We start from the raw sequence: 26,866 nt of genomic DNA, 5'->3' as shown, positions 1-26,866 counted from the left end.
AACGTGCAACACAGCATCAAACATGGAAAATAACACATAATCCAATGAATTCAAACCTATTATTGATGGCATCTAAGCAAATTGACAACATTAGGCAGGCATTCAATTAGAAATGTCTTTGTTTTCAAATAGGGCGCCACGGTAGCACAGTGGTTAGACTGTTGCTTCACAGCACCAGAATCCCAGGATCAATTCCCGCTTGGGTCACTGTCTGTGCGGAGTCTGCACGATCTCCTCATGTCTGCATGGGTTTCCTCCGGTTGCTCCGGTTTCCTCCCACAAGTCTCGAAAGACGTGCTTGTTAGGTAAATTGGACATTCTGAATTCTCCCTGTGTACCCGAACAGGCGCCGGAATGTGGCGACTAGGAGATTTTCACAGTAACTTCATTCCAATGTTAATGTAAGCCTACTTGTGACAATAATAAAGGTTATAAATACTGACTACAACAAAAGGTAAAGGAACAAGTGGAATTGTCTTACAAACAGAAAGTAATTGATAGGTTTTGCCAGTCATATATTATTACACAATATTGCACAAATTTGAATTGTCATTTCAACCAAAAGTATAGAGAAAAACCACTGCCTAAGGAATGACATATACCTGAGAAGACTGGGATTGTGAGTTCTGGGTAAGTCCTTGCCAATTCCTCTGACAGTTGATAGTAGGAAACAGAATAGAGATGTGGCAATGGAGAAGGGTGATTGAGTATTCCATCAATTCGTTGCACTTCTAGCTTGTGGGCATAGCGAAATAGCTTGGGCTCCAAGATCTGCAATGAGTAAAACCAACAAGTAAAATCTATAATCAGGATATATAAACATTAATGGTTTTATATATTGTTGATTTTTAAAGGCAGGGAGAAAGAATCAGCAACTCGAAGAGATTATGGCAGCAAATTCCGAAGAGTAGTGTTGAGGTGCCACGGGATAGCTTATAGTAACTCTTTCCCGCAAGGTTTGTGAAACAAGCATTATTTTATAATTTTTCATATATTACATTATTCAGAAATATTATCAAAGCACTTGTTTACAAAATGGCAATGCAACGTGATTTTAATAAATAAATTCAAAATTTACTTGAATTATCTTGCGCATTCGAAAAAGATGGGGTCAATGTCACCATGTACTCTCCAAACCTCTGGCACCTCCCCCTCGCTTCTAGTCAAAATTGGAAAATTATGGCAAACTATCCCATTATCTCTACTACCACTTCCATTAGAAACTTGGGATGCAAAAACATTCAACAAAGCCACTCTAAGCTTCGCCAGCCTTTTCAGTACATCCGGCCTGGTAACTATCACTCCATCCATTATTTCTACCATTTCTTCTCTGGTATTTTGTCAGCAGCCTCTTCCTTCATAAACACCCATACAAAGTATTCCTGAAGTATTCTAGCATTGCCTTGTGTCTCTAAGCATATATCATCTTTGTTGTCCCTAATAGGACTCACCCTACCTTGCTTCTTATTTCCATGTCGGTAGAGGATTCTCAGGTTCTCATTTATGTTAACTGCCATTCTTATTCTCATATTCTCTCTTTGCTAGTATTGTTTTTCTCTTCCCTAGTATTATTTTTCTCTTCCCTTCCACTCTCAACTTATTGTATTTGGCCAGATTCTCATGAAACATTCACAGGACACACATCATACTCGTTCTTTTTGGTTTCATTATAGTCTTTTTCTCCCTCATCATCCAAGGTGCCCTGACATTGGTTCTCCTAACTCCCACCGTTCATAGAACGTACCTAACCTGTACCTGAAACATTCCCGCCTTAAAGATTATCCAATGTTCCGCTACAGTTTTTCCTGTCACCTTGGTTCCATTTTATGCTGGATAGGTCATCCAGTTGAAGTTAGCTGGTTTCCCATTTAGGAGTTCTACTTTAGATTGCTGCCTGTTCTTCTCCATTACTCGTCTAAACATATGATTATAATGATCACTCTAACCCGAGTGTTTCCCTATAGATACTTAGTACACAATCCACCTCATTACCCAACACCAGAGCTAGCAATGCCTCCTTTCTCGTTTGATCAAGAATATACTGATATACTTATACTGATCAAGCAAATTCTCCTGAGCATTCTTCAGAAATTCGTCCCCCTCCTTTCCCTTTACACTTTTGTTGTTTTTTGTAAAATTAAGGGGCAATTTAGCATTGTGGCCAATCCACCTACCCCGCACATCTTTGGGTGGTGGGGGTGAGACTCACTCAGACAGGGGACAATGTGCAAACTCCACACGGACAGTGACCTGGGGCCAGGATCGAATCTGGGTTCTCAGTACTGTGAGAGAGCAATGCTAACCACTGTGCCACCGTGCCGCCCTCCTTTCCCTTTACTCTAACATTACCTCAATAAATATTTAGATCACTTGAGTCCTCCGATTTCACTACTTTATAGTTTTTCCACATCGCTCAGATTTTCCTGTAGATTTACACATCTATCTCGCACGGCTTAGAGACCTGTATTAATGTGATTATACCTTTCTTGCTCCTCAACTTTAGCCAATTGGATTCTGTCCTTGCTCCCTCAGAAACATTTCCTATTTCCACTACTACAATATTGTCTCTAATGAGCACTGCATTCCAAACCTGTCTTTGTTCTCTTCACAGTCCTTTTTAGTCTATGGTGTGGAGATGCCGGTGTTGGACTGGGGTGGGCACAGTAAGAAGTCTTACAACACCAGGTTAAAAAGTCCAACAGGTTTGTTTCAAATCACTAGCTTTCGGAGCACTGCTCCTTCCTTGGGTGAATAAGTCTAGTCTAGTCATATCTCCTATGGTACTACTGTTCTTCCTTTTCTAGTACTGTCCAGCACTGTAACTTTAAGCACCTTATTCTTCTTCTATATTCCAGTGTCCATCCTTCTGCCAATTTAGTTTAAGTGATGCATTTTGTAGGAAAAACAAAGAAAGGCAACATAAAATTAAGGATGCAATTCTAAAGAGGATGCATGAGCAGAGGCCTTATTGGGAAAAGGTGCTATATAAAATCCAAAAGATACTCAAACAGGCAAAGATCCATATCCAGCGCTCTGCCTCCTGCAGTCCTCAATTTTAGCAATCTCTTAGATAGTCAGTACTTTGACAAGCATCGTAGTTCCTTTATCTCTTCCAAATACATTAAGCCCAAAAGTTCCAATGGTACTCCTATAAAGATTGCCAATGGCACATAGAATCACAGAATTTGCAGTGCAGAAGGAGGCCATTCGGCCCATCGGGTCTGCACCGGCCCTTGGTAAGAGCACCCTACCCAAGCCCATGCCTCCACCCTATCCCTGCAACCCCACCTAAACTTTTTTGGACACCAAGGGGCAATTTAGCATGGCCAAACCACCTAACCTGCACATCTTTGGACCATGGGAGGAAACCCACGCAGACACGGGGAGAAAGTGCAAACTTCACATAGTCACCCGAGGTCGGAATTGAACCAGGATACCTGGAGCTGTGAGGCAGCAGTGCTGACCACTGTGCCACCATGCCGCCACTGACACATTGCAGTGTCAGCTTAGTTCAGTTGCTAACCCGCTTGTCTTGAATCAGAAGGTTGTGTGTTTAAGGGCTCAAACACATAGGCCTGAATTCAAAAATGCTGGATAAAAATATTAAATGGTAGCTAAAAATATTAAAACTTGATGCTGCACTCAGGAAATTGAGGCATATGATAGTCAGGGGTTACACATAGTGACAAATGGAAACATTCTCGATTTTACATTCTTACTAATAGGCTAATATGGGTTTTATAAAATTATGATACTTGTCAAAATGAAAACCTTTGAATGAATGGTCTCAGCTGTTTCATGAAGTACATTAAAAGGAGGTAATATCAAGAACAAAGTAATTACTAATTTCTCATGCTAATCTAATATTTAGATTTAGAATTAAGGGAATATTTTTATTGATGTTTAATAGCAGAAATAAATACATTTCAAGTGTTGTGCCATCCAAGACATTGTTATTTATTGTGTGAAATTGATATCAAATCATTCACAAACCTGCAACAGTTGCATGGCAATTTCATAGATCTCTCTGGAAGAATCAGCTGCTTTGAAAAGGATCAGGTTCAGAAGGGTCACGGTGTCAAACTGGTAGTCCCTGTGAAGAAGTTCCAGAAGTTATCAAATTTACAGACTAAAATATTTAGTTAGTCTTATAATTAGTTTGCGCATGAGCAAAATCCAACAGCATGATCCAAAGCTAAATATGCCAGTTTGTTTACACAAAATATGTACACAATAGTCCACGAAGATCCAACTTGAAGAGCTTGTTTCAGTCAGAGCACCATCAGGAAGAAACAAGATAAATTGAAGTCACAAAGGACACAATGAAAAATTGTACACATTAAGGTAGGTTTATTAAATTAAAACCTTCATTAACTTCTGAAAATTCATAATTAACAAAATTAGCTGCCATTAGGATTCCACAAAACATTTAATATTTAACCGGTGTACTTTTCTAAGATGGCAAATTTTACTTCCACAACTTTGTGAATTCTAACAAGTCACAAGTATCTCACCAATTCTGAGAGCACAGTGCAAACAAAACAAAATTTTGAGATTATTTTCCACTGTAAACACAATTGTATACTTCAAGCAACTTTTTAGTTTGTAACTAGCTTTAATTTTCTCTTTGTCCCTGTCAACTTTGTCCATGTCCACACGTGCACTGTTAGGCTCTGTAGCAAGGTCTCTGTCATTGCCTTCTATAATTGGCAACTAGGACTTGACGAACATTGCATAAGTTGGTTCAGCCTCTGATAAAGGCCAATATTCCATTTGCTTTCCCAATTACCTGCTGAACTTGCATGCTAGCTTTTTGTGATTTATTCACGATGACCCCCAAATTGCCCTGTGCTACAGTCTTTCACCATTTAAATAATATTCAGCTCCTTTATTCTTCCTATCAAAGTGCATAATTTCATATTTTCATACGTTATATTATTCCATCTGTACAGTTTTGCCCACTTATCTAACCCTTGTCTATATCCATTTGTAGACTGATTCTGTGTGTTATCCTCACCACTTGCCTTCCCACCTATTTTTGTGTCATCCGCAAACTTGGCAACAGTGCATTCACTTCCCTCGTCCAAATCATTAATACATAATATATATGTATATATTATATAGTGTTTGAAGGTGGCATCACATTGGAAGTGATGGAAATGAAATAGGATGATACATTGAACGTGGAGGCTGGTGGATGGAAGAAGAAAACAAAGGGTATCTGATTGTCATTCTGGGATGGAGAGTAAGGGATAAGAGCATAAGTATGGGAAGTGGGGCTGACATGGCCAAGGGCCTTGTCAACCACACAGTGGAGGGGGATGTTTGGTTGAGGGAAAAGAAAGATATCAAAAGCACTAATGTGGAACATGGCATTGTCAGGTAGAATGTGAGGGAGAAGGAGAAACTTGGAGAATAGAGTAGAAACCTTACAAGAAGCAGGGTAGGAGTAAGGGTAGTCAAGGAAGTTGTGGGAGTCATTTGGATTATATTGAGATTTCTGCCAACAGTCTATCCCCAGAAAATGAAATTGAAATGTTGAAGAAGGGCAGGGAAGGGTCAGAGATGGATCACATGAAGGTGGAAATTGGAAGTATTTAATGAAATTTAACAGTTTGGTCAAAAGTAGGAAACAGTCATCAATCTGTTGGAAAAAAAAAGATTAGCATGGAACAAAGAATGTTGCATGTGCGCAGGGACAGCTAAGGTTCCTGTGTTTCCTAAAATAATACCTTTTTTTCATAGGAAGGGAGTGAGGTCAAATAAGTTGCTCAATGTGAGAACAAAATCGGCCAGGACGATGTTTGGGCCTCTATTCATGGAAGAAGCTGTCAATGCATTCTTGTGCGGAGTTGCATTATACACAAACTAGACATCCTTGGTGAAAAGGAAACAGTTAGGTCTGGGAAATTGTGCTGTGTATGTAGGTGGGAAGAGACAGGACTATGGAAGAAAATTAGAATGTGGCTAGGAAGAGAAAAGTTCATGGAGCAAGAACAAACTAAAATAATGAGTCTACCAAGGTTGTGAATTGTGAAAAGGAAATTAAAACAGGCTGCTGGGGGTTGGGGAACTATAAGGTTGGAAGTCATTGAGAGAAGATGTCTCTCCAGAGGAGATGAGGTCAGTGATAGTATGGAAAGTGATGACTTAATGTTTGGTGTGATGAGAGATGCATTTTGATTTTTTGTGGGATTATGTTGGTATTGTGTGTAGGTAAAGAAAGCTGTATGTATTTTTGTGTATGTCTAGGGTTAATTAAACAGGGGGAGGGTTATTAGAGACAGGTTATCTATGAACACTAAGTGATGAAAGGTTAAAGGTATTATTCTGGTGCATTTGTAATGAGAGGTTATGGAGGTGGGTTTGAGTTACATGTAAATAAATTGGCTCTAAAATTTGCATCGTGAGAGAAGTGGGGAAAACTTTGTTTTTCAGCTGTTGAATTTCAAAAGAGAGTTTAGAGATGATAAGGAACCATTACATCTTACAAAGGTTTAATGGGCAAACAGAGGAAGGTATGTTAAATGTTATTGATTTGAAAGTAGAGGCAAATTAGAAAAACATGAAAGATATTTATATTTGGAGAAGTTGAGTTCAAAGTGTTAAGGACATGGAACCAGGGGCGAGATTCTCCCCTACCAGGCGGGGCAGTGGGCCCAGCGTAGCAGAGTGGCGCCAACCACTCTGGCGTTGGGCCTCCCCAATGGTGCGGAATTTTCCGCACCTTTAGGGGCCAAGCCCTCACATTGAGGGGCTAGGCCCGTGCCGGAGTGGTTTGCACCACGCCGACTGGCACCGAAACCGGCACAACGGCCTTTGACGCCCGCCGCCCGGCCGAAAGGCCTTCGCCGGTTTGCGCATGCGCCGGTGCGTCAGCTGCCGCTGACGTCACCACCGGCGCATGCGCGCTGGGGGATTCTCTTCTGCCTCCGCCATGGTGGAGGCCGTGGCGAAAGAAAAAGAGTGCCCCCATGGCACTGGCCCGCCCGCCAATCGGTGGGCCCCGATCGCGGGTCTGGCCACCGTAGGGGCACCCCCTGGGGTCCAATCGCCCCGCACCCCCCCCCAGGACCCTGGGGACCCGTTTGCGCCGCCTATCCCGCCATCACCAGAGGTGGTTCAAACCACGGCAGCGGGATTGGCCTCTCAGCGGCGGGACTTTGGCCCATCGCGGGCCGGAGAATCGCCGCAGGGGACGCCGACCGGCGGGGCGTGATTCCCGCCCCCGCCAATTCCCGGGTGGCGGAGAATTTCTGCCACGGCGGGGGCGGGATTTTTGTCGGCCCTGGGCGAGTCTCAGACCCTGTGGAGGGTCGGAGAATTTCGCCCCTGATATGAAAGGGAAAGAGATATTTAAGGAGATCCTCTGTGAGCCTGTTTTAACTGTGTAATTTTAATTTTGTATGATTAAGTTTATTTTTAATAAATCTTTTAACCTTTAAAATTCTATGCTTTTGGTGTCAGTTCTTCCTTCTCATTTTCATAATTAAAGAGAGGCTTATGATCAGTGAAACAGACCTCACTCTGGGATCTGGCTTGCTCAGCAATTAGATTTGCTATGGTTGTAACATTTGTGGTGGGGTTATGGTTCAGGGAAGTTAGGTGGTGGTGTTGAAGAGCTACTGTTCAGCCCCCGCAAGGTCAGTTTGCCAAACAACAAGTGTCATGAAATTGCTGGGTGATGATCTTAGGGTTGGACTGAGAGAACAACAGGCTGCAAGTACATATGTTAATGCAAGTAAGTGGAGTAGCGTAATTGAGAACAATGACATCACACGAGCAAGTTGCCAATGTAGAAATTTAGAGAGAGTCTGAGGCCAGAATGAGGGCACCAGGTCAAACAAGAACTCTGAAGAAGTGAGAGAGGATATGGGTTGCAGGAGAAGACTCTCCAGGCCAAAAAGACTGATGTGGAGGTGAGTTAACAGAACAAGAATTCAGCATTTTACTGAGCTCAAACATCATTTGAGATGAGTGGATGAGGGGAGTGGATGAAGCTTTTGCTGAAAGTTATTTGTTCACAGTGAGAGAGGGGATGGAGTCAAAAGGGATTGTGAAATAATAGCAAATCACTGTGAATCTGAAACAAAAACAGAAATATTGGATAATCACAGCAGGTCTGACAGCATCTGGAGAGACACTAGGCACGGTGGTTAGCACTGTTGCCGAGTATGCACGTTCTCCCCTTCTCTGTGTTGGTTTCCTCCGGATGCTCCGGTTTCCTCCTACAAGTCCCGAAAGATGTGCTGTTAGGTGAATTAGACATTCTGAATTCACCCTCTGTGTACCCGAACAGGCGCCAGAATGTGGCGACTAGGGGATTTTCACAGTAATTTCACTACAGTAGGGCCAGTCAAGGACAGTGGTGGGAAGTTGTGTGTGGAGGCTGAGGAGATAAGCGAGATACTAAATGAATACTTTTCGTCAGTATTCACTCAAGAAAAAGATAATATTGTGGAGGAGAATGCTGAGACCCAGGCTATTAGAATAGATGGCATTGAGGTGCGTAGGGAAGAAGTGTTGGCAATTCTGGACAAGGTGAAAATAGATAAGTCCCCGGGGCCGGATGGGATTTATCCTAGGATTCTCTGGGAAGCCAGGGAAGAGATTGCTGAGCCTTTGGCTTTGATTTTTAGGTCATCATTGGCTACAGGAATAGTGCCAGAGGACTGGAGGATAGCAAATGTGGTCCCTTTGTTCAAGAAGGGGAGTAGAGATAACCCCGGTAACTATAGGCCGGTGAGCCTAACGTCTGTGGTGGGTAAAGTCTTGGAGAGGATTATAAAAGATACGATTTATAATCATCTAGATAGGAATAATATGATTAGGGACAGTCAGCATGGTTTTGTGAAGGGTAGGTCATGCCTCACAAACCTTATCGAGTTCTTTGAGAAGGTGACTGAACAGGTAGACGAGGGTAGAGCAGTTGATGTGGTGTATATGGATTTCAGTAAAGCGTTTGATAAGGTTCCCCACGGTCGGCTATTGCAAAAAATACGAAGGCTGGGGATTGAGGGTGATTTAGAGATGTGGATCAGAAATTGGCTAGTTGAAAGAAGACAGAGAGTGGTAGTTGATGGGAAATGTTCAGAATGGAGTTCAGTTACGAGTGGCGTACCACAAGGATCTGTTCTGGGGCCGTTGCTGTTTGTCATTTTTATAAATGACCTAGAGGAGGGCGCAGAAGGATGGGTGAGTAAATTTGCAGACGACACTAAAGTCGGTGGAGTTGTAGACAGTGCGGAAGGATGTTGCAGGTTACAGAGGGACATAGATAAGCTGCAGAGCTGGGCTGAGAGGTGGCAAATGGAGTTTAATGTGGAGAAGTGTGAGGTGATTCACTTTGGAAAGAATAACAGAAATGTGGAATATTTGGCTAATGGTAAAATTCTTGGCAGTGTGGATGAGCAGAGGGATCTCGGTGTCCATGTACATAGATCCCTGAAAGTTGCCACCCAGGTTGATAGGGTTGTGAAGAAGGCCTATGGTGTGTTGGCCTTTATTGGTAGAGGGATTGAGTTCCGGAGCCATGAGGTCATGTTGCAGTTGTACAAAACTCTAGTACGGCCGCATTTGGAGTATTGCGTACAGTTCTGGTCGCCTCATTATAGGAAGGACGTGGAAGCTTTGGAACGGGTGCAGAGGAGATTTACCAGGATGTTGCCTGGTATGGAGGGAAAATCTTATGAGGAAAGACTGATGGACTTGAGGTTGTTTTCGTTAGAGAGAAGAAGGTTAAGAGGTGACTTAATAGAGGCATACAAAATGATCAGAGGGTTAGATAGGGTGGACAGCGAGAGCCTTCTCCCGCGGATGGAGGTGGCTAGCACGAGGGGACATAGCCTTAAATTGAGGGGTAATAGATATAGGACAGAGGTCAGAGGTGGGTTTTTTACGCAAAGAGTGGTGAGGCCGTGGAATGCCCTACCTGCAACAGTAGTGAACTCGCCAACATTGAGGGCATTTAAAAATTTATTGGATAAGCATATGGATGATAAGGGCATAGTGTAGGTTAGATGGCCTTTAGATTTTTTTTCCATGTCGGTGCAACATCGAGGGCCGAAGGGCCTGTACTGCGCTGTATCGTTCTATGTTCTATGTTCTAGTGTTAATATAAGCCTACTTGTGACACTAATAAAGAATATTATTATAAACATTATAAAAGGGAGCTAATGTTTCAAGTCTGGATGACTTGGATGCCAAGGGGTAAAACTAGAAGGATAATTCAGATCTTCCCTCCCAGTAACCAACTGAAATAATAGCTGTTATTTAACTGAATCAACCTGTCTATTATGTTCAATGTTTCCAATTGAGCTACCTTAGTTCCAGCTCACATATCCATTATTGCTTAGCCATCAATATGAGAATAGCTCAACTCATACCTGTTATGAAACACATTGGCTATTGCCTTGAAACATCCAGCTGCCACACGTCTTGAACCTGTATAGCATCGATCTACAGCCCAGTACATCAGATTACTTTGGTCTGGATTCAACTCTAATAAAAGCATTACAGCTTCACAGCCTAACTGGTGAACCTTAAGGAAACATGTGAAAAATACAGAGTAAATATCAAAATTATAGAAATATAGATTTATTTCACAGATTATTTCAATACTATCTAAGTAAGTGCTGACTTTTCAGAACATGAGACCAAAGACTGTTGAAGTTCATTTGATTTTTCATATTGCTCAAATTACGACTTTTATACATGACATTTATTGCACACATCTATGATCTACTATTCCAATTATTTCTTACCTTTTTTTCTTGTGAATCCAGGATATTATCCAACCACTTGTACAGGTAGCCATCTGATGACAGACCTACATTATCAGACACAGGCCCACAACATAGTACAGCTGACATGGCCTAGGTGATGAAAAATGAGATTGACACAAATGATTCAAGAAAATAACTGTGACATTTCTCCTGGGCCAAAACAATACAGGTTTAGTGATAACAGTGCCTGTAGTACAAGGTTTGACAATAGATTACAGCTAGAAATATTAACTGTTCAATCTATTGTTGAATTTAAGGTGAATGCGGCAGTGCAGTTAACAATTGTTTGTACTTACCCATGTAATTCATCACAAGATTATTTTTCAAACTTACACTTTTTAAAGTGATTTGACCAGGGTATATTTTGCACTACTTGGTACACTACTATTATTTGAAAAAGGGTAGTTCCACCAATTGGACTTGCCAACTCCCACACCCATATTTTAGTTCCACAATCATGTTAAGCAGGCTCCATACCAGGAGCTCCACAGAATTAACCCCATTATGTTTTTTTAAAAACCTATAAGAACCCATCGTAGAAGTGGCATATGTAGCCATCAAAAGTGATTTTGTGAAGAGGATCCCCATCAACATGCCTTCTCATAATATTGGGATCAGTGACTCCAGGTATCATCTGCACCAACAATTAAGGTGCTATTATCACATTCAATTTGCATTCAATTAGGCATCTATTGCTGAGATCAACAGCAAAACCCTAAGTGTGCATTAGTGCTCGCCCACTGTGATAAACATATAAAATGTTTAAACTAAATTAGTGCAATTGTAGTCAAAACAGATTTGTCATATTATGCTCCCAGAAAGGGTCAATATTTATCTGTCTCCAGTTGAGAATACACAACTCATTTACCACTGCAATAATGTACATTATTTAGTTTGCTCTTTCCCCCAAACATGGAACTCAACCCTTCAATTATGAATATATACATACCAACTAATTCATAAACTCACACTTTTACTGTGCATAACTTCGCAATTCATGTCAAAATTAGCTCATATCTAAATTATACAGGATTTGCAATTTAATAATCAACACATTCCTTTCAATATTACTCAAAAGTAGTAATCTCTGGAATGCCAAGCACTAGTGAGAATGGGAGAAACAGGAAAAGGGTGGCTTGAGAATGGTGCAAGAGGCATTGAGACTGGTTATACAGCATGAGGTACCTGTTCGAGATGGACAGATGGGGACCAGTGTTGTGTTTGAGAGGTTAACTAGTGTTGTAGGGGAGAGTTTAAACTAATTTGGCACGGGTTCGGCAACAGGATAAAACATTAGAGAAGAGGAACATGGTGCACAGAGAATGGGGAGAGATAAACTGGGCCTTCAGTTATGTGAGACTGGAGAAGTTTGGGTTGTTTTTCTTAGAGCATAGATTAAAAGGAGGTTTTAAAGATGTTTTCAAAATCTTGAATGTATTAAAGTTTAAATAAATATCAACTGTATCCAGTAGTCAAAAGGTCAGGAACCAGAGGATATATTTGTGATTGGCAAAAAATTGAAGCAGACAAGAGATTATTTTTATGGAGTTCCTGTTGTCTGGAATGCACTGCCTACATTTCTAGTTAATGGCCGACAAAGAATGTGCCAAAACACAGTGAATGAAGAAAGAGGTGGACTTGAGATTGTTGAATACAGCAATCCCTTCACATGTGTGAATACAACAACCGTAACTAAAATAAAACTGAAAAATTTTCTGTTCCATCAAATGGGCACATATGGTTTATTTAGTGCCAGCAGTTGTTGCACATATGATCTAAAGACATAGCTTTTCAATGCTTCTGGTATGAAATTAAACTTAATGTGACCTTGCATAGAGATAAATATTGATCAGTAATATTTGTCAAATGACAGAATGCAGTTTGCAGAACATAACATAATGCGACTACATATTGAATTAAATCTAACAAAACATATGGGGTATTGCCTGTACCTTTAATGCAGAATACTGGTGCCGGTTAATTTGCATGTTCCGATCACTGTACCTGTCCAGAGGAGTAAACATTATGCTGAAAGGACCGGCCCAGTGACTGAACAACATAAATAGACTATGGCGCAAACTCTGCTGTGGAAAGATAGCCCTGCGTTGGTGTACTGTAAGGAAATACAAAAAAACAAAATTAATCTCAGAATGACTCCTCGGTAAATTAAGCACTGTAAAATATTTTAGTTTTAAAACAATTTAAACAAAAGTCGCTTCTGATGCATGACTGTTAAACATCGGTCAAGGCACTGTTTATTTTCTTTTTGAATCGAGTTAACTCTCATACTCATGGATCAAGGTTGTGTAGAACATATCAATTTCAAAACTACATTAGGTTTGCTCAATTTGACGGATAAAAATCACTGGCATTCTGATTACTGGACAAAGTTCCCACTGATTATAGCAGGTATGTTGCTGTCAATGCAATTTTCCTGCTACACACAATGGCCAGTGGAGCCAACAATTTCTTTTAAAGAACAGAAATAATCCCAATTTTCTGCCTCCCCATGGTGACAAGTAAAGATTCCTGGCTGCCTGAAAAGACAAACAGGTAATCACACTTTAGTGAGGTACAAACAACTGCTTGAATTGCCTAAAGTAGTCTTCTCTCGATGTGGTTCGAGCAGCACCATAGTAATTGATGCCCATGATAATGACAAATGATTAGCACCATTTGCCTGATACAAACAGATATAAGTGGTGAGGTCTGTATTGAGAAATAACCAAGTAGTCTTCAAATCGGACTGCCTCAGCTTTCCACAGAAGAATCCATAAATTGTTGCAGTGTAGAAGGAGGCTATTCGGCCCATTGAGTCTACACTGACCCTCTGAAACAGCACCCTACCTAGGCTTAATTCCCCACTCTATCCCCGTAATCCCACCTAACCTACACATTTTTGGACAACAAAGTGCATTTTAGCATGGCCAATCTACGCAACCCACACATCATTGCAATATGGGAGGAAACCAGAGCACCCGGCGGAAAGCTACGCAAACACAAGGAGAACCTGCAAACTCCAAACAGAGCCACCCAAATTCGGAATCAAGCCTGGTTCCAGATTCAAAGTCTAGAAGATTTCTTCTCATGTGCTCATTTAACTAAATGATAAAAATGGGGTTTTCAAGTCTGTCTTTAGAATAGCTTTCAAGTTATTGGTTTTTGCTCACTCTTAATTCCTTTTTTAAAATTCCAAATGTTTACTATGTTATTGAAACACGGAACCGGATTTTCTGAGCAGTGGCAATCATTGCCGGGTTGCCGCTTAGCTCGTAAATTCCCTGAACTGAAGCTGTTCCACATGTGTACCAGGATCTTCCAAGCCCAGTCTTCCCAGAAATGTGCAGTTTCATTCATGGAACTCTTGTCGCAGCGGAGTAGAAGGGGAAGACAGGACACCTAGCTGCTTTATGGTAAGTCTAAAGGTCGGTGTGAATGTTAGCAAGGCAATTACCATGTGGCTCGACACATCATCACTTCCACAGGGTCCCAACGCACATCTTTGAACCAGGAGACCGGAAAGTTTCACAATGATATACAGTGCACTTGCAAAAGGAATAGTGCATTCTTGTTTTAATAGATTCCCTACAGTGCATAAGGAGGCCAGTCAGTCCATCAAGTCAGCACTGACCCTGCGAAAAAGCTCCTTACTTACGCCAACTCTCTCGCTCTGTCCCTGTAACCCCATCTAACCTGCGCATCTTTGGACTCTGGGAGGAAACCGGAGCACCCGCATGAAATCCACGCAGACAGGGGGAGAAAGTGCAAATTCCACACAGACAGTCATCCAAGTTAGGAAGCGAACCCGGGTCCCTGGCACTGTGAGGCAGCAATGCTAACCACTGAGCCACCGTACCACCAGTTGTTCATTTCTATTCATTCTAATTTGCAGATGCCCTTCCAATTACGGGTTTGGTACGTTTCGGCGTAGCCCATTCGGCGTTGCCGATTTGGTGTGGCCGATTTGGCGTCAGGGAAATAATTGGCTGATTCGGCGTGGCCGTTTAGGCGTCAGGACATTTCGGCGTCACTTTTAAAAATATTTTAAAAACCTAGTTTAAAAAACCTTCATTAAAACGCCGAATTGACCACGCCGAAACATCCCATTCCCCTCTCAGGAGCAAAGGTGAAATGGTTCCAAAGTTTTGAATAAACCTTTTAAACCTTGGGGGTGGGGGTGAAGCGGACAGGCGGCCCAGTTCAGGGGGACAGCAGCCGGCGAGGTGAAGCGGACAGGCGGCCCTATTCAGGGGGACAGCAGCCGGTGAGGTGAAGCGGACAGGCGGCCCAGTTCAGGGGGACAGCAGCCGGCGAGGTGTCCCCCTGAACTGGGCCGCCTGTCCGCTTCACCTCGCCGGCTGCTGTCCCCCTGAACTGGGCCGCCTGTCTGCTTCACCTCGCCGGCTGCTGTCCCCCTGAACTGGGCCGCCTGTCCGCTTCACCTCGCCGGCTCCTTCCGGAGTCACCCACTGCTCATGTGCAAGAGCAAGACCGATATTAAATGTCTGCTCATTGCACTAACCTGTCTTTCTGAAGCCTGTCCCGCCGCCGAAAAATTCCTCCGCCGAATGGGCCACGCCGAAACGTCCCATCCCCTCCAATTACATACAGCAAATGGTTCTTGTATCACTTTCCTTACTTTCTCATGTTCTAGTTCTTAAGGGTAACATTACACTACAGAAGTTAGTCAAACTGGTACAGTGTAACTTCATAGTTAAGGCCTGATATCGGTCTAACAGGATTTGCACTGCAACTGGTATTGATGTAAAACTAACTTGTATTAAACTGATGTTAGTTATTGTGTAAATACACACCAAGACTGAACCAGGTAACGATAAACTACACCTCTTGTTGCTATAAATATTCTAAATGAATAAATATTACTGTCTGCAACTAATTAGAAGACATTCGATCACATGTTTGTTAAACACATTTAGACTCTCACTGCATATTATTTAATAATTTTTAAAACCATATTAACGCATTTTGTAATTATGCATACCTGGGACATTTTGAATGATATTTGCCACCAAGGCACTGAAATGGCATCGGATATCCTTTAACGTGTCAGAATCCTTGTCGTTCTCAGCTTCTAGTAGCTGCCTTGTTAGATCAACATACTCCAACAAAGTGTTATTCAGGGAATGTGTTTCATTGTCAAGGCCTCCACTTCCACTGATGTTTGTAGGGATTCAGGAAGGAAAAACAAAGAATACGTAAGAAAACCAAAAACAGAAACAAAGCTAGCCAACTTTAAGAAAAACCTATGTGGTCACGGTGCAGGATATTTGGGAGAAATGCATGGTGCTAATCATAGAGTGAAATTTCAAGTAATGAACAGATAAATGGGCCTTAATTGTAGCTGTTCTTCCTTAATCAGAAACACCAATTAGTATTTTTAACATTGGAATGATGCCATGTTATCTCCAGAATAACATACAACTTTAACATAATACCTCCAAAAGACTACAGATTTGATGCTAAAAAGTGCATTGAATTTACTCTATCTACTTTGGTACAGGTACTCCCAACTCTTCGATAACCCCCCTGCACGAGTGCTGGTACACACAGGTGAACTGAAATACGTGTCCCTAAGTGAAAAGTGAAGTAGGCTGCACCAATTGGGAGCTTTGCTTCCTTTCAAAATTTGGAATGATATATTGCACTTGAAAAACCTTTTGGCTAAGATCAAGCTTCAAATCAAGCCAAAGATAAGGTGGAATGCCTTTTCTTGTTAACTTGAATCTTGCATGTCTCTTATAGAGACCACAAATTGGATTCAATTTGAATTGATTTTTGGAGCAACAATGAGATGGATTAAGGGCTTGCGTTGTCCACTCTGCGCATTGGCTTTGTAATTTTAAGAATGGAGTAAAAATTATATTTAAAAAATCTATACACGTGGCAGAAGTTATGATATATAATGTGCCAACACATGCTCAGTAATGCACTAAGTTTGGGAGAAAATTGCAGTTTCATGACAATGAATTGAGCAAACTGGACAAATCAAGTAAAGTAGTTTGTTTAACATGATGTTCAGTATGAATGCTGAATAAGTACAACAAAGGTTATTTTTCTTTCCCAAATGTCTGTGTGAAGTTTGCATGTTCTCTGTGTCTGCATGAGTTTCAAAGGTGCCCCGCCCACAGTCCAAAATGTGCAGGTTAGGTGGATTGGCCATGATCAATTGCCCCTTAGTGTCTAAAGGTTACGTGGGGTTCTGAGGATAGGGTGGGGGGCTGGGCCTAAATAGAGTGTTCTTTTGGAGGATTGGTGCAGACTTGATGGCCTGAATGGCCTCCTTTTGAACTGCAGGGACTCTATGAACTACCATTTTAAAACTATATCAAGAGCAGAGGTTCACCTCTTGCAATGATAATCCATTTAGAAGCACCATCATTGACTAATGTAAACATATGTTTAATTAACAAGTTGTAATGGCAAACAGTTGAAACTAAAAAACTGTTTTACAACTTAGTTGACAAAAGCTTCATAACGTTTTCTTACTTTACATATTAAGTGTAAATAATATTTCCACTATGTGCAAATTAAATATGAATTCCTTGCCAAGTGATGAGAGCCACTGGCAATATGTCGCTCATTTCCTTTTTGAAACAAATAAACAGTACAAAACTATACACAAATTGGTCAGAGAAATGTTGCACGTGAGTTTTAATTTTTTCCAATGTCAGGAAGTAAATTTTCTTATAAAGCACAGAGTACAAATATTTCCTTCTTAAGCTTTTCCTTCTTTCCCAGTGATTGTTAAAGTCTTACAGCTTTGCCATGTGAATATTTCCTTTCTTTGACCGGAGAACAAAATTAAAGAAATTACACCCAATACATCTGCTTAAAAAAAAACGGTGAATCTACAAAATGGCACAGTGGGATCCCAATTATCTGGCACAATGGAGCAACACGGGAATAAGTGAAATTGTTAAGATAATCAAGTGTCTCCAAATGTAGAAATGAATCTGTGTACAAAAACAGTGATGCATCCCACAACATAGGTATGAATGTAGAGAATAAACAAAAGAAAAAGTAAATAGTTATTTTAATAATGTATAACTTTACATTTCGTGGAATATAACCTTTAATCATAAACTTCTCCTTTTCAGCAGCAACCACTGCTGCCCCATTTTCTTTTGTCAGCAGTGTCAATTTGTTTGCCTGATGCCAATTCTGTCAACCTTCGCTGCCCCTCCCCATCCTCCCTTAACCTCTCAACGCATATAAAGCGCCTGATCCAAAAATCACAGCCACCGCTCTGATCTTGGGTACAGGAAAAAGTGATGGGGGCTTTTGTGTATGCCTACATTATGAATGTAATTAAGTTATTTAACTCTGTGGGACAGAAAACAATCCTCACATATTCCCTCCCCAACCATGAGCACAGGTCATTGTATTTCACCTTTTGCTAGTCTGATTGAGATTAGCTATGCGACCAGACTGCTTCTGGTCTTCTTAGCTCAACATCCCATCAGGCCTAGCAATCAGTAACTGTGTAGTACATCTTTAATAACGTAATTTATTTCTTGCAATTTGTTGACATAGAACTGGAATCTAATTATACGTTTGTTACTTACCTGTGACTAATTACACCAGCATCTGCTAGTAGCTCAAAGATCCTCACGAGTTGCACTCGCAAAATATCTCGACGCCTGCGCCGTTTCATATTCTGCATCACAAATACAAATATTACTTAACCACTGCCTAAAGTTGCTTAACTAACTCACGGTTAATAAAAATTATAGCAAGTGTGTGAATACAGTCCATAAATTTCCAAAGATGCAGATAATATAACAGTCAATTACAAAACAATACTATACAAAAGCATCTCTTTAAACCTTGGTGTATTAAATATGCTTGGAAGCGTTCAAACTTTATTCATATCAAATTACTTTCAATATCTATCACATTATCTTGAAGAAATAGAAGTACATTTTGAAATTACGGTCGTTGGAAATTGACAAATCTTACTGCTGGCTGTCGAGCAGCGTATTATTTTTCAGTGGGCAACTTCCTACAATACAGCCAAACTTCAGCTTTTATAGGCTGGTTTTGGTTTGGTTGCAAAAGCTGAAAATGTTAGTGAAGCTACAGAACAACATTCCAATACAGAAAGGTAAAGTCAAATGTGTGCAAAAATTGGATAAAATACTTGAACAAAAATGACATGCTCTGAAATGGGCACATACGAGAACCAACCACAACACCCGGCTGCAATATTGAATGGAACTGTACAGTCTACAGTTTTTCATTGCATAAATAAAAATTTAAAACTACAGCCATCAATTGTGCAAAACAGGCCCCAAACAAACAACTCAGTTGTGACTTGCTTGTGTATAGAGGTCAGTTCCACTTATTTAAATAAAACATCGTACAGATACCCCCACCCTTTCTTGAAATTAAATTGTTACCTTAGTGCCCTAAGAAGCAGCACAACCTTCTCAGGACGGCCTGGGTGAATCACCAGCTCCCTGTCCCTGGCACCACCCTCATCCCACATACCCATCAACACCAGCAGTGCTGAGTGAGAATGGGCAGCCCCCCCAGGCCAGCCAATGTGAGTCATCAACCCCATCCCACACTGCCGTAACCCAACCCCCACCGAGGGATGACCGAACCCCATATGCTGGAGTCTGCGCACAACCCACCCTGCACCACATGCCCACAACTATAACGCCCGCCATGGTTGGGAACCTGGCACACGCAGGCCACGGGCTGCGGACCCCCTGTACTGCCCATGTCAGAGTGTTGCACAGTGCATTATCAGTCCCCCCCCCCCAGGAGAAGGCGGCCCACAACCGCCAGGAGCGGGAGAATACTGGAGATTGCCCACCGGACCTGCACCGTAGAGGAGATGGGGGCGAAGGACCTGGTCGGCGGGATGGGAGTGCGTGCAGTCGCAGAAGCAGAGGTCAGCATGGGACAACCAAGTGAGTCATCAATGTGTTGCGATGTCCCTATGGCACATTGGTCACTCCTCCCCCACACCTACCCGCGATCTCACCATGGGTCCAGTCTTGTATCTTGCAGGGTCACCTCCCGACAAGGCGGGACCAGCTGCTGTCCTTCGCCTCCAATTGCAACACCGCAAAACTGGGGGACTAGGAGCGGAGCGGTCAAAAAAGTGGCTTTAGAGAAGAGAGGAGAACGGGCACGAAAAAACAAGATGGCGGCGGACGGGAACCAGGCAGCTTGGGCCCAGTGGTCTCGGGAGCAGCAGGAGTTTTTAAGAAGCTGCTTTGCTGACTTGAAGGCGGAGATGTTGGCCCCTGTGAAGGCGTCGATTGAAAGGTTGGTGGAGACCCAGAAGATGCAGGGGATGGCGATCAAGGAGGTGCAGCAGAAGGTCTCTGACAATGAGGACGAGATTCTGGGCCTGGCGGTCAGAGTGGAAGCGCACGAGGCCCTGCATAAAAAATGGCAGGAGAAGCTGGAAGTCCTGGAGAAAAGGTCGAGGAGGCAGAACCTGCAGATTCTGGGACTCCCTGAAGGCGTGGAGGGGTCGGATGCTGGGGGGTATGTGGCCACGATGTTGAGCATGCTGATGGGTGGGGGGCCTTCCCGAGGCCCCTGGAGCTGGATGGGGTGCACAGAATCCTGGCCAGGAGGCCGAGGACGAACGAGCCGCCGAGGGCTATGGTGGTGAGGTTCCACCGCTTCATCGACAGGAAGTGGGTCCTGCGATGGGCAAAGAAGGAGCGGAGCAGAAGGTGGGAGAATACCGAGATCCGTATTTATCAGGACTGGAGTGCAGAGCTGGCCAAGAAGCGGGCAGGATTCAACTGGGCTAAGGCGGTCCTCCACGGGAAGGGGGTGAAGTTCGGGCTGTTACAGCCGGCGAGGCTATGGGTCATATACCAGGACAGACACCACTATTTTGATACGCTGGATGAGGCATGGACTTTAATCAAAAACGAGAAGTTGGACTCGAATTAATGGTTTGCAGTACGTTATGGGGGATGTTGGTGAGGGAGAGGGGTCGATGTTTGTTTGGGTGGAGTTTTCCCCCAATTTTTCTTGGGACTGTGTGGGCCCGTGGCCCTCGGCGATTGGGGTGAGGTCACAGTTGATAGGAGCTGCGCCACAGGGCGTGGGGTCGGCCCAGGCAGGGAGCGTGGCTTTTTCCCACAAAATGGTGGGGGCAGTACCTGAAGCGGGAGGGCTGTATTGTGTTCGCTGTCCGCATTGGTTTATATGGAGTATAGGGGGGGGGGGGGACTTTCATGACCATACTTTGGTGGGGGGGGGGGGGGGGGGGGGGGAGGGGAGGGCTGGAGGTTTGGATGGGAAATCCAAAGGGGGATCGGAGGCAGAGGCGGCCGGGGTCAGCATGAGTCAGCTGACTTACGGGAGTGCAATGGGGGAGGAGGGAGGGGGGGGTTAAGCAGTTGCTTGGCCGGGGGGGGGGGGGGGGGGGGGGGGGGGGGGGGGGTTGCTGCTGTGCTGACTGAGGGGAGTTGATGGTAAGAGGGAGAGTCGGGGCGGGGAGCCTCCGCCTGGGGGGCTGGAGAGTGTGGGAGGCGCGAGCACGTGGCTGCCTAACAAAGATGGCTAGTTGGCAGCGGGGGGTGGGGATAAGGGGGTCAATATGTTATGGTGAATGGTAAGCTGCAGGGGCTCCGGGGGGTGCTAGTGAATGTGTATGCCCCGAACTGGGACGATGCAGGGTTCATGAAGCTGATTTTGAATCGGATCGAGAGAGAGAGAGCGAGAGCGAGACGTCAATACGGTGCTGGACCCGGCACTGGATCGGTCTAGATCGAGGTTGGGTAAGAGGCCGGCAGCGGCTAAGGTCCTGAGGGGGTGCATGGACCAGATGAGGGGAGTGGATCCGTGGAGATTTGCCAGGCCAAGGGCGAGGGTGCTTTCCTTCTTCTCCCATGTACCAAAGGCTTACTCGCGGATAGATTTTTTTCGTGGTAAGAAGGGCGCTAATCCCGAGAGTGGAGGGGGCGGAGTATTCTGCCATTGCAATCTCGGACCATGCCCCGCACTGGTTGGAGCTGGAGATGGGGGAGGAGAGAGGCCAGCGCCCGCTGTGGCGAATGGACGTGGGACTACTGGAGGATGAGGAGGTCTGTGGGCGGGTCCGGGGGTGCATCCAAAGATATGTGGAGGCCAATGATAATGGGGAGGTCTCGGTGTGTGTGGTCTGGGAGGCGCTGAAGGCAGGGGCCAGGGGGGAGTTAATCTCAATCAGGGCCCACAAGGAGAAGAGGGAGAGGATGTAGAGGGAGAGATTGGCGGCGGAGATACTGAGGGTGGATAGGAGATATGCGGAATTCCCTCAGGAGGGGTTGCTGAAGGAACGTCGGAGCCTCCAAACGGAGAATGACTTGCTAACCACGGGGAAGGCTGAGGCCCAGCTGAGGAAGGCACAGGGAGCAGTGTATGAGTATGGGGAGAAGGCAAGTCGGATGTTGGCGCATCAGCTGCGGAAGAGGGAGGCGGCTAGGGAGATTGGGAGAATTAGGGATGGGGGGGAAACGGTGCGGAGTCCAACTAAAATAAACAAGGTCTTTAAGGACGTTTATGGTAAATTGTATGAGCCAGAACCCCCGGAGGGGGGGGATGCGACAGTTCCTGGACCAACTGAGGTTTCCAAAGGTGGAGGAAGTGTGGTTAGAGGGATTGGGGGCCCCGATTGAGATGGAGGAGCTAGTTAAGGGGTTGGGGAGTATGCAGGCGGGCAAGGCCCCGGGGCCGGATGGGTTCCCCGTTGAGTTCTACAGGAAGTTCTCGGAGCTGTTGGGCCCGCTGTTGCTGAGAACCTTTAACGAGGCTAAGGAAAAGGGAATCCTTCCCCCGACAATGTCGCAGGCTTTGATCTCGCTTATCCTCAAGCGTGATAAGGACCCGTTGCAACGTGGCTCCTAGAGGCCGATTTCGCTTCTCAATGTGGATGCCAAGCTGTTGGCCAAGAACTTGGCCACTAGGATTGAGGATTGTGTCCTTGAGTGATTCATGAGCATCAGACGGGGTTTGTGAAGGGCAGGCAGCTGAATACGAATGTGCGGAGGCTCCTGAATGTGATCATGATGCCCTCGGAGGAGGGGGGGGGGGGGGGGGGGGGGGGGGGGGGGGGGGCAAAAGTGATAGCGGCAATGGACGCAGAGAAAGCCTTTGATCGAATGGAGTGGGAGTACTTGTGGGAGGTGTTAGGCAGATTTGGGTCCGAGGAAGAATTCATACAGTGGGTCAAATTGTTGTACCAGGCCCCGGTAACGAGTGTTTCGACGAACCAGCTGCGGTCAGAGTATTTTAGGTTATATTGTGGAACGAGCAGGGGTGCCCTGTGTCCCCCCTGCTGTTTGCCCTGGTGATTGAGCCGCTGGCTATGGCGTTGAGGGAGTCCAGAAACTGGAGGGGGTTGGTTCAGGGGGGAGGGGCATCGTGTCTCACTATATGCGGATGACCTGCTTCTGTACGTTGTGGATCTTGTGGAGGGGATGGGGGAGGTCATGCAGATGCTTCGGGATTTTGGAGACGTCTCGGGATACAAGCTAAATAGGAGGAAAAGCAAGCTTTTTGTGGTGCATGCGAGGGGCCAGGAAAAGAGGTTGGAGGAGCTACCGCTCAAGATGGTGGAGAGGAGCTTTCGGTACTTGGGTATCCAGGTGGCCAAGAGTTGGGGGGTCTTGCACAAGTTCAATTTAGCGTGGCTGGTGGATCAGATGGAGGAGGACTTTAGGAGGTGGCATGTTGCCACCCTCCCTGGTGGGCAGGGTGCAGTCCGTAAAGATGACGGTCCTCGCTAGGTTCCTGTTCGTCTTCAAGTGCCTGCCTATTCTCATCCCCAAGTCCTTCTTTAAGCGGGTAAACAGGAGTATTACGGGATTTGTGTGGGCAAGTAAGACCCCGCGGGTTAAGAGACTGTTTTTGGAGCGCAGTCCAGGGGAGGACTTGACGCTGCCGAGCTTATGGAGCTATTACTAGGCAGCGAATGTGTCTATGATTCGGAAATGGGTAATGGAGGGAGAGGGGACGGCGTGGAAACGGCATCCTGTATAGATACTAGCTTGGGGGCACTGGTGACGGCACCGTTCCCGCTTCCGCCGACACGGTATACCGCGAGCTCGGTGGTGGCGGCGACACTGAAGAATTGGGGGCAGTGGAGGCGGCTTTTGGGGGGGGGGGGGGGGGGTAGGGGCCTCAGTCTGGACCCCGATATGGAACAACCACAGGTCCGTTCCAGGTAGGATAGATGGTTGGTTCCTAAGCTGGCATAGGGCGGGAATCAAAAGAATGGGGGACTTGTTTATCGATGGGACCTTTGCCAGTCAGAGGGCGCTGGAGGAGAAATTTGGGTTACCCCCAGGGAATACCTTTAGGTAGATGCAGGTTCGGGCGTTTGTGAAAAAGCAGGTGCGGGAATTCCCACTGCTGCCTGCCCGGAGGATACAGGACAGGGTGGTCTCGGGCGTGTGGGTAGGGGATGGCAAGATATCGGAAATATACCAAGAGCTGCAGGATGTGGAGGAGGCCTCGGTGGAAGAGCTGAAGGGCAAGTTGGAGGAGGAGCTGGGCGAGGAGCTGGATGAGGGCCTGTGGGCTGACGCCCTGGGCAGGGTGAATTCCTCCTCATCTTGCGCCAGGCTTAGCCTGATTCAGTTTAAAGTGGTGCATCGGGCGCATATGACAGGAGCGAGAATGAGTAAGTTTTTTGGGATAGAGGACAGGTGTGTGAGGTGTTCAGGGAGCCCAGCAAACCACGCCCATATGTTCTGGACATGCCCGGTACTTATGGAATTCTGGAAGGGCTTTGCAAAGGCTATGTCCAAGGTCTTGGATACTCGGGTAAAACCGAGTTGGGGGGATACTTTCTCTTTTGTAGTGTTTTGTAAAAATTATTGAAAAATCTGGAAGGAAAATATTTAAAAAAAAAGTAAATGGATGACCAATCGCTACGCAGTTGGGATTTTGAAAGGGTAGTCGTGAGTGAATTTGGAGATGGTTCAGCAGAATGCGCTCACTTCATGATAAATACTGTTTGCTCAATCATTTAGATGAACCGAAGAAAACTGCTTCAAACAGTCAAACTCAGAAAATGGCTGTCTGCTTCTTTTCCTTTTTGAAAATCCGGTGCACAAAACTCTTCACAACAAAACCAAACTTTCTAATAATAATAATAATACTTATTGTCACAAGTAGGCTTCAATGAAGTTACTGTGAAAAGCCCCTAGTTGCCACATTCCGGCGCCTGTTCAGGGAGGCCGGTATGGGAATTGAACCTGCGCTGCTGGTCTTGTTCTGCATTACATGCCAGCTGTTTAGCCCAGTGTGCTAAACCAACTCCAAGTAGATTGTCCAAAAAATTAATAATGAATTATGAGCCTAGTTCAGTTTTTATTTACCTCTGGTCGCCTTTCAAGTGCTTCTTTTATAATGGGATGAAGTTCTTCTATTAAGTCTCTGCAAAAAAAAAGAAACAAGCCAAATATAAGCTGCTTACAATTCAGCTTTTTCGGACTAAAAGTACTCTTGAACTTGGTTTGCAATTTTTTTATTGAATTATTCTTTCATGGGCATTGCTGACAAGGCCAGCATTTGTTGCCTATCCCTTATTGCCCTTGAATTGAGTGCCTTGCTTAGTCATTGTAGAGTGTAGTTAAGAGTCAACTGCATTACCATGAATCTGGAGTGAGATCTAGGCCAAATCAGCGAAGGGTGGCAGATTTCTTTCCCTGAAGGACAATAGTGAACCAGATGGGTTTTTATAGCAATCAATGATAGTTTTGTGGTCACCATTATGAAGACTAGCTTTTAATTTCAGATTTTACGAATTCCCCCAGCTGCTGTGATGGGATATGAACATGCTTCCAGAACATTAGGTTGAGACCTGGATAGTGGCATACCACTACTCCATCATGTCCCCTTAAATTGACAACAAAGACTTTGTTCAATGTGAAGAAAAGCATAGCTATCAGATGAAGCTTATTTTTTGCTGATGGAATTGCTATATGAACTTTTCTCAATCCAGCCCTTTATTCTAGTTTTTGGGTCACAGAAGCACCAAGCAGACCCTGTGATCCAGAGCACAAAGTAACTTTATTTCTTCCTGGGTCACAAACAGCTGGAGATAGTGAATAAATGTAACCAACTGACTTTTGAACTGCTTCCCCAAAATTATGGACATTTGGGTTATCCTAAATGGAAGATGCTACTCTCCAAATATCTTGAAAGAGAAACCAAATTCAATGTATGTTAATATACTTTGCTGCTGACAAAGAATAGGTAGTGTGAAACTTGTGCAATGAAATTTTCTTACCTAAATGCTACAGGATTGGTCCTGCCAAGCCCCAGCACCAGAGATTCTGTAATTTCCATGCTCTCAGAGCGCATCATTGGAACTATAAACTTGAATAATGAGGACGGGGATGGAATGCCAATTATCTGAAATTACAAATTAATTATAAGCTATTCACATTAATACAAATTTCATATCTTCAGAATTTCATGCTATCTGCTCTCCTAGTTACTCGTGGAGATGTCAAACTGACTCAGTCGGTAGCAATCTTATTTAAGTCAGAAGATTGTGGGTTAAATCCCCACTACAGTCATGTTCTCAGCTAACATTTAACAGTGGTACTAAGGGAGTACTGTATTGTTGAAGGTGGTATCTTCTGGATGATATGCCAAGCTAAGGCCCCAAATGCCTGCTCAAGTCAGCACAAAAGAACATATGGAAGATGAGCATTGTAATTTCCTGATGTCCTGGCGAACAACTCCCCCACCCCAAATATAAACAGATTTGGTGTTTCTGGAACCGTGTGTCATAATTGGTCTTTCTCAAAATAATTATAGATCAGGAAGAGGATTATCCATTTTGATTCAGCTTTAAGGAACCCAGACTGCCAGAACGTTTGGTTCAATTGATTGCAAGTCTTTTGCTGGCACTAACCCACACAGCAGATAATGCCATATGATGAACATTCTTTGCTTGAAGATTGTCTTGCAAGCCATTGTAAATTTACTCTAAACTAATATGACTCTGCGGTTCCCTATATTAGACATATAAAACACATAATATTTAAAGAATAAGATGTTTCTTATGTACAATTTACATGTACCCC

General features: G+C 44.2%; 1 protein-coding gene across 19 annotated transcripts in view; it reads right to left on the bottom strand.

Annotated features, from left to right (window-relative positions):
• Positions 1 to 26,866, bottom strand: part of fryl (furry homolog, like) — a 553,990-nt gene that overhangs the window by 143,592 nt on the left and 383,532 nt on the right. For all 19 annotated transcript variants that reach the window (XR_005459993.1, XM_038791218.1, XM_038791221.1 and 16 more), the window contains 9 exons: positions 26,062 to 26,186; positions 25,148 to 25,205; positions 18,371 to 18,462; positions 15,787 to 15,959; positions 12,737 to 12,897; positions 10,764 to 10,874; positions 10,386 to 10,540; positions 3,994 to 4,093; positions 603 to 771 (listed from right to left, as the gene is read on the bottom strand). Coding sequence is in view for 18 of the 19 variants with exons in the window: in XM_038791218.1 (XP_038647146.1) it covers positions 603 to 771; positions 3,994 to 4,093; positions 10,386 to 10,540; positions 10,764 to 10,874; positions 12,737 to 12,897; positions 15,787 to 15,959; positions 18,371 to 18,462; positions 25,148 to 25,205; positions 26,062 to 26,186 (1,144 nt within the window). In the remaining variant the exon portion in view is untranslated. The remainder of the gene's footprint in view (positions 1 to 602; positions 772 to 3,993; positions 4,094 to 10,385; positions 10,541 to 10,763; positions 10,875 to 12,736; positions 12,898 to 15,786; positions 15,960 to 18,370; positions 18,463 to 25,147; positions 25,206 to 26,061; positions 26,187 to 26,866) is intronic.

This window comes from Scyliorhinus canicula, chromosome 3, assembly GCF_902713615.1.
Source record: "Scyliorhinus canicula chromosome 3, sScyCan1.1, whole genome shotgun sequence".
Taxonomy (NCBI): domain Eukaryota; kingdom Metazoa; phylum Chordata; class Chondrichthyes; order Carcharhiniformes; family Scyliorhinidae; genus Scyliorhinus; species Scyliorhinus canicula.
Note: the sequence above shows the minus strand (reverse complement) of the source record. Positions and strands in the feature narration are given on the sequence as shown.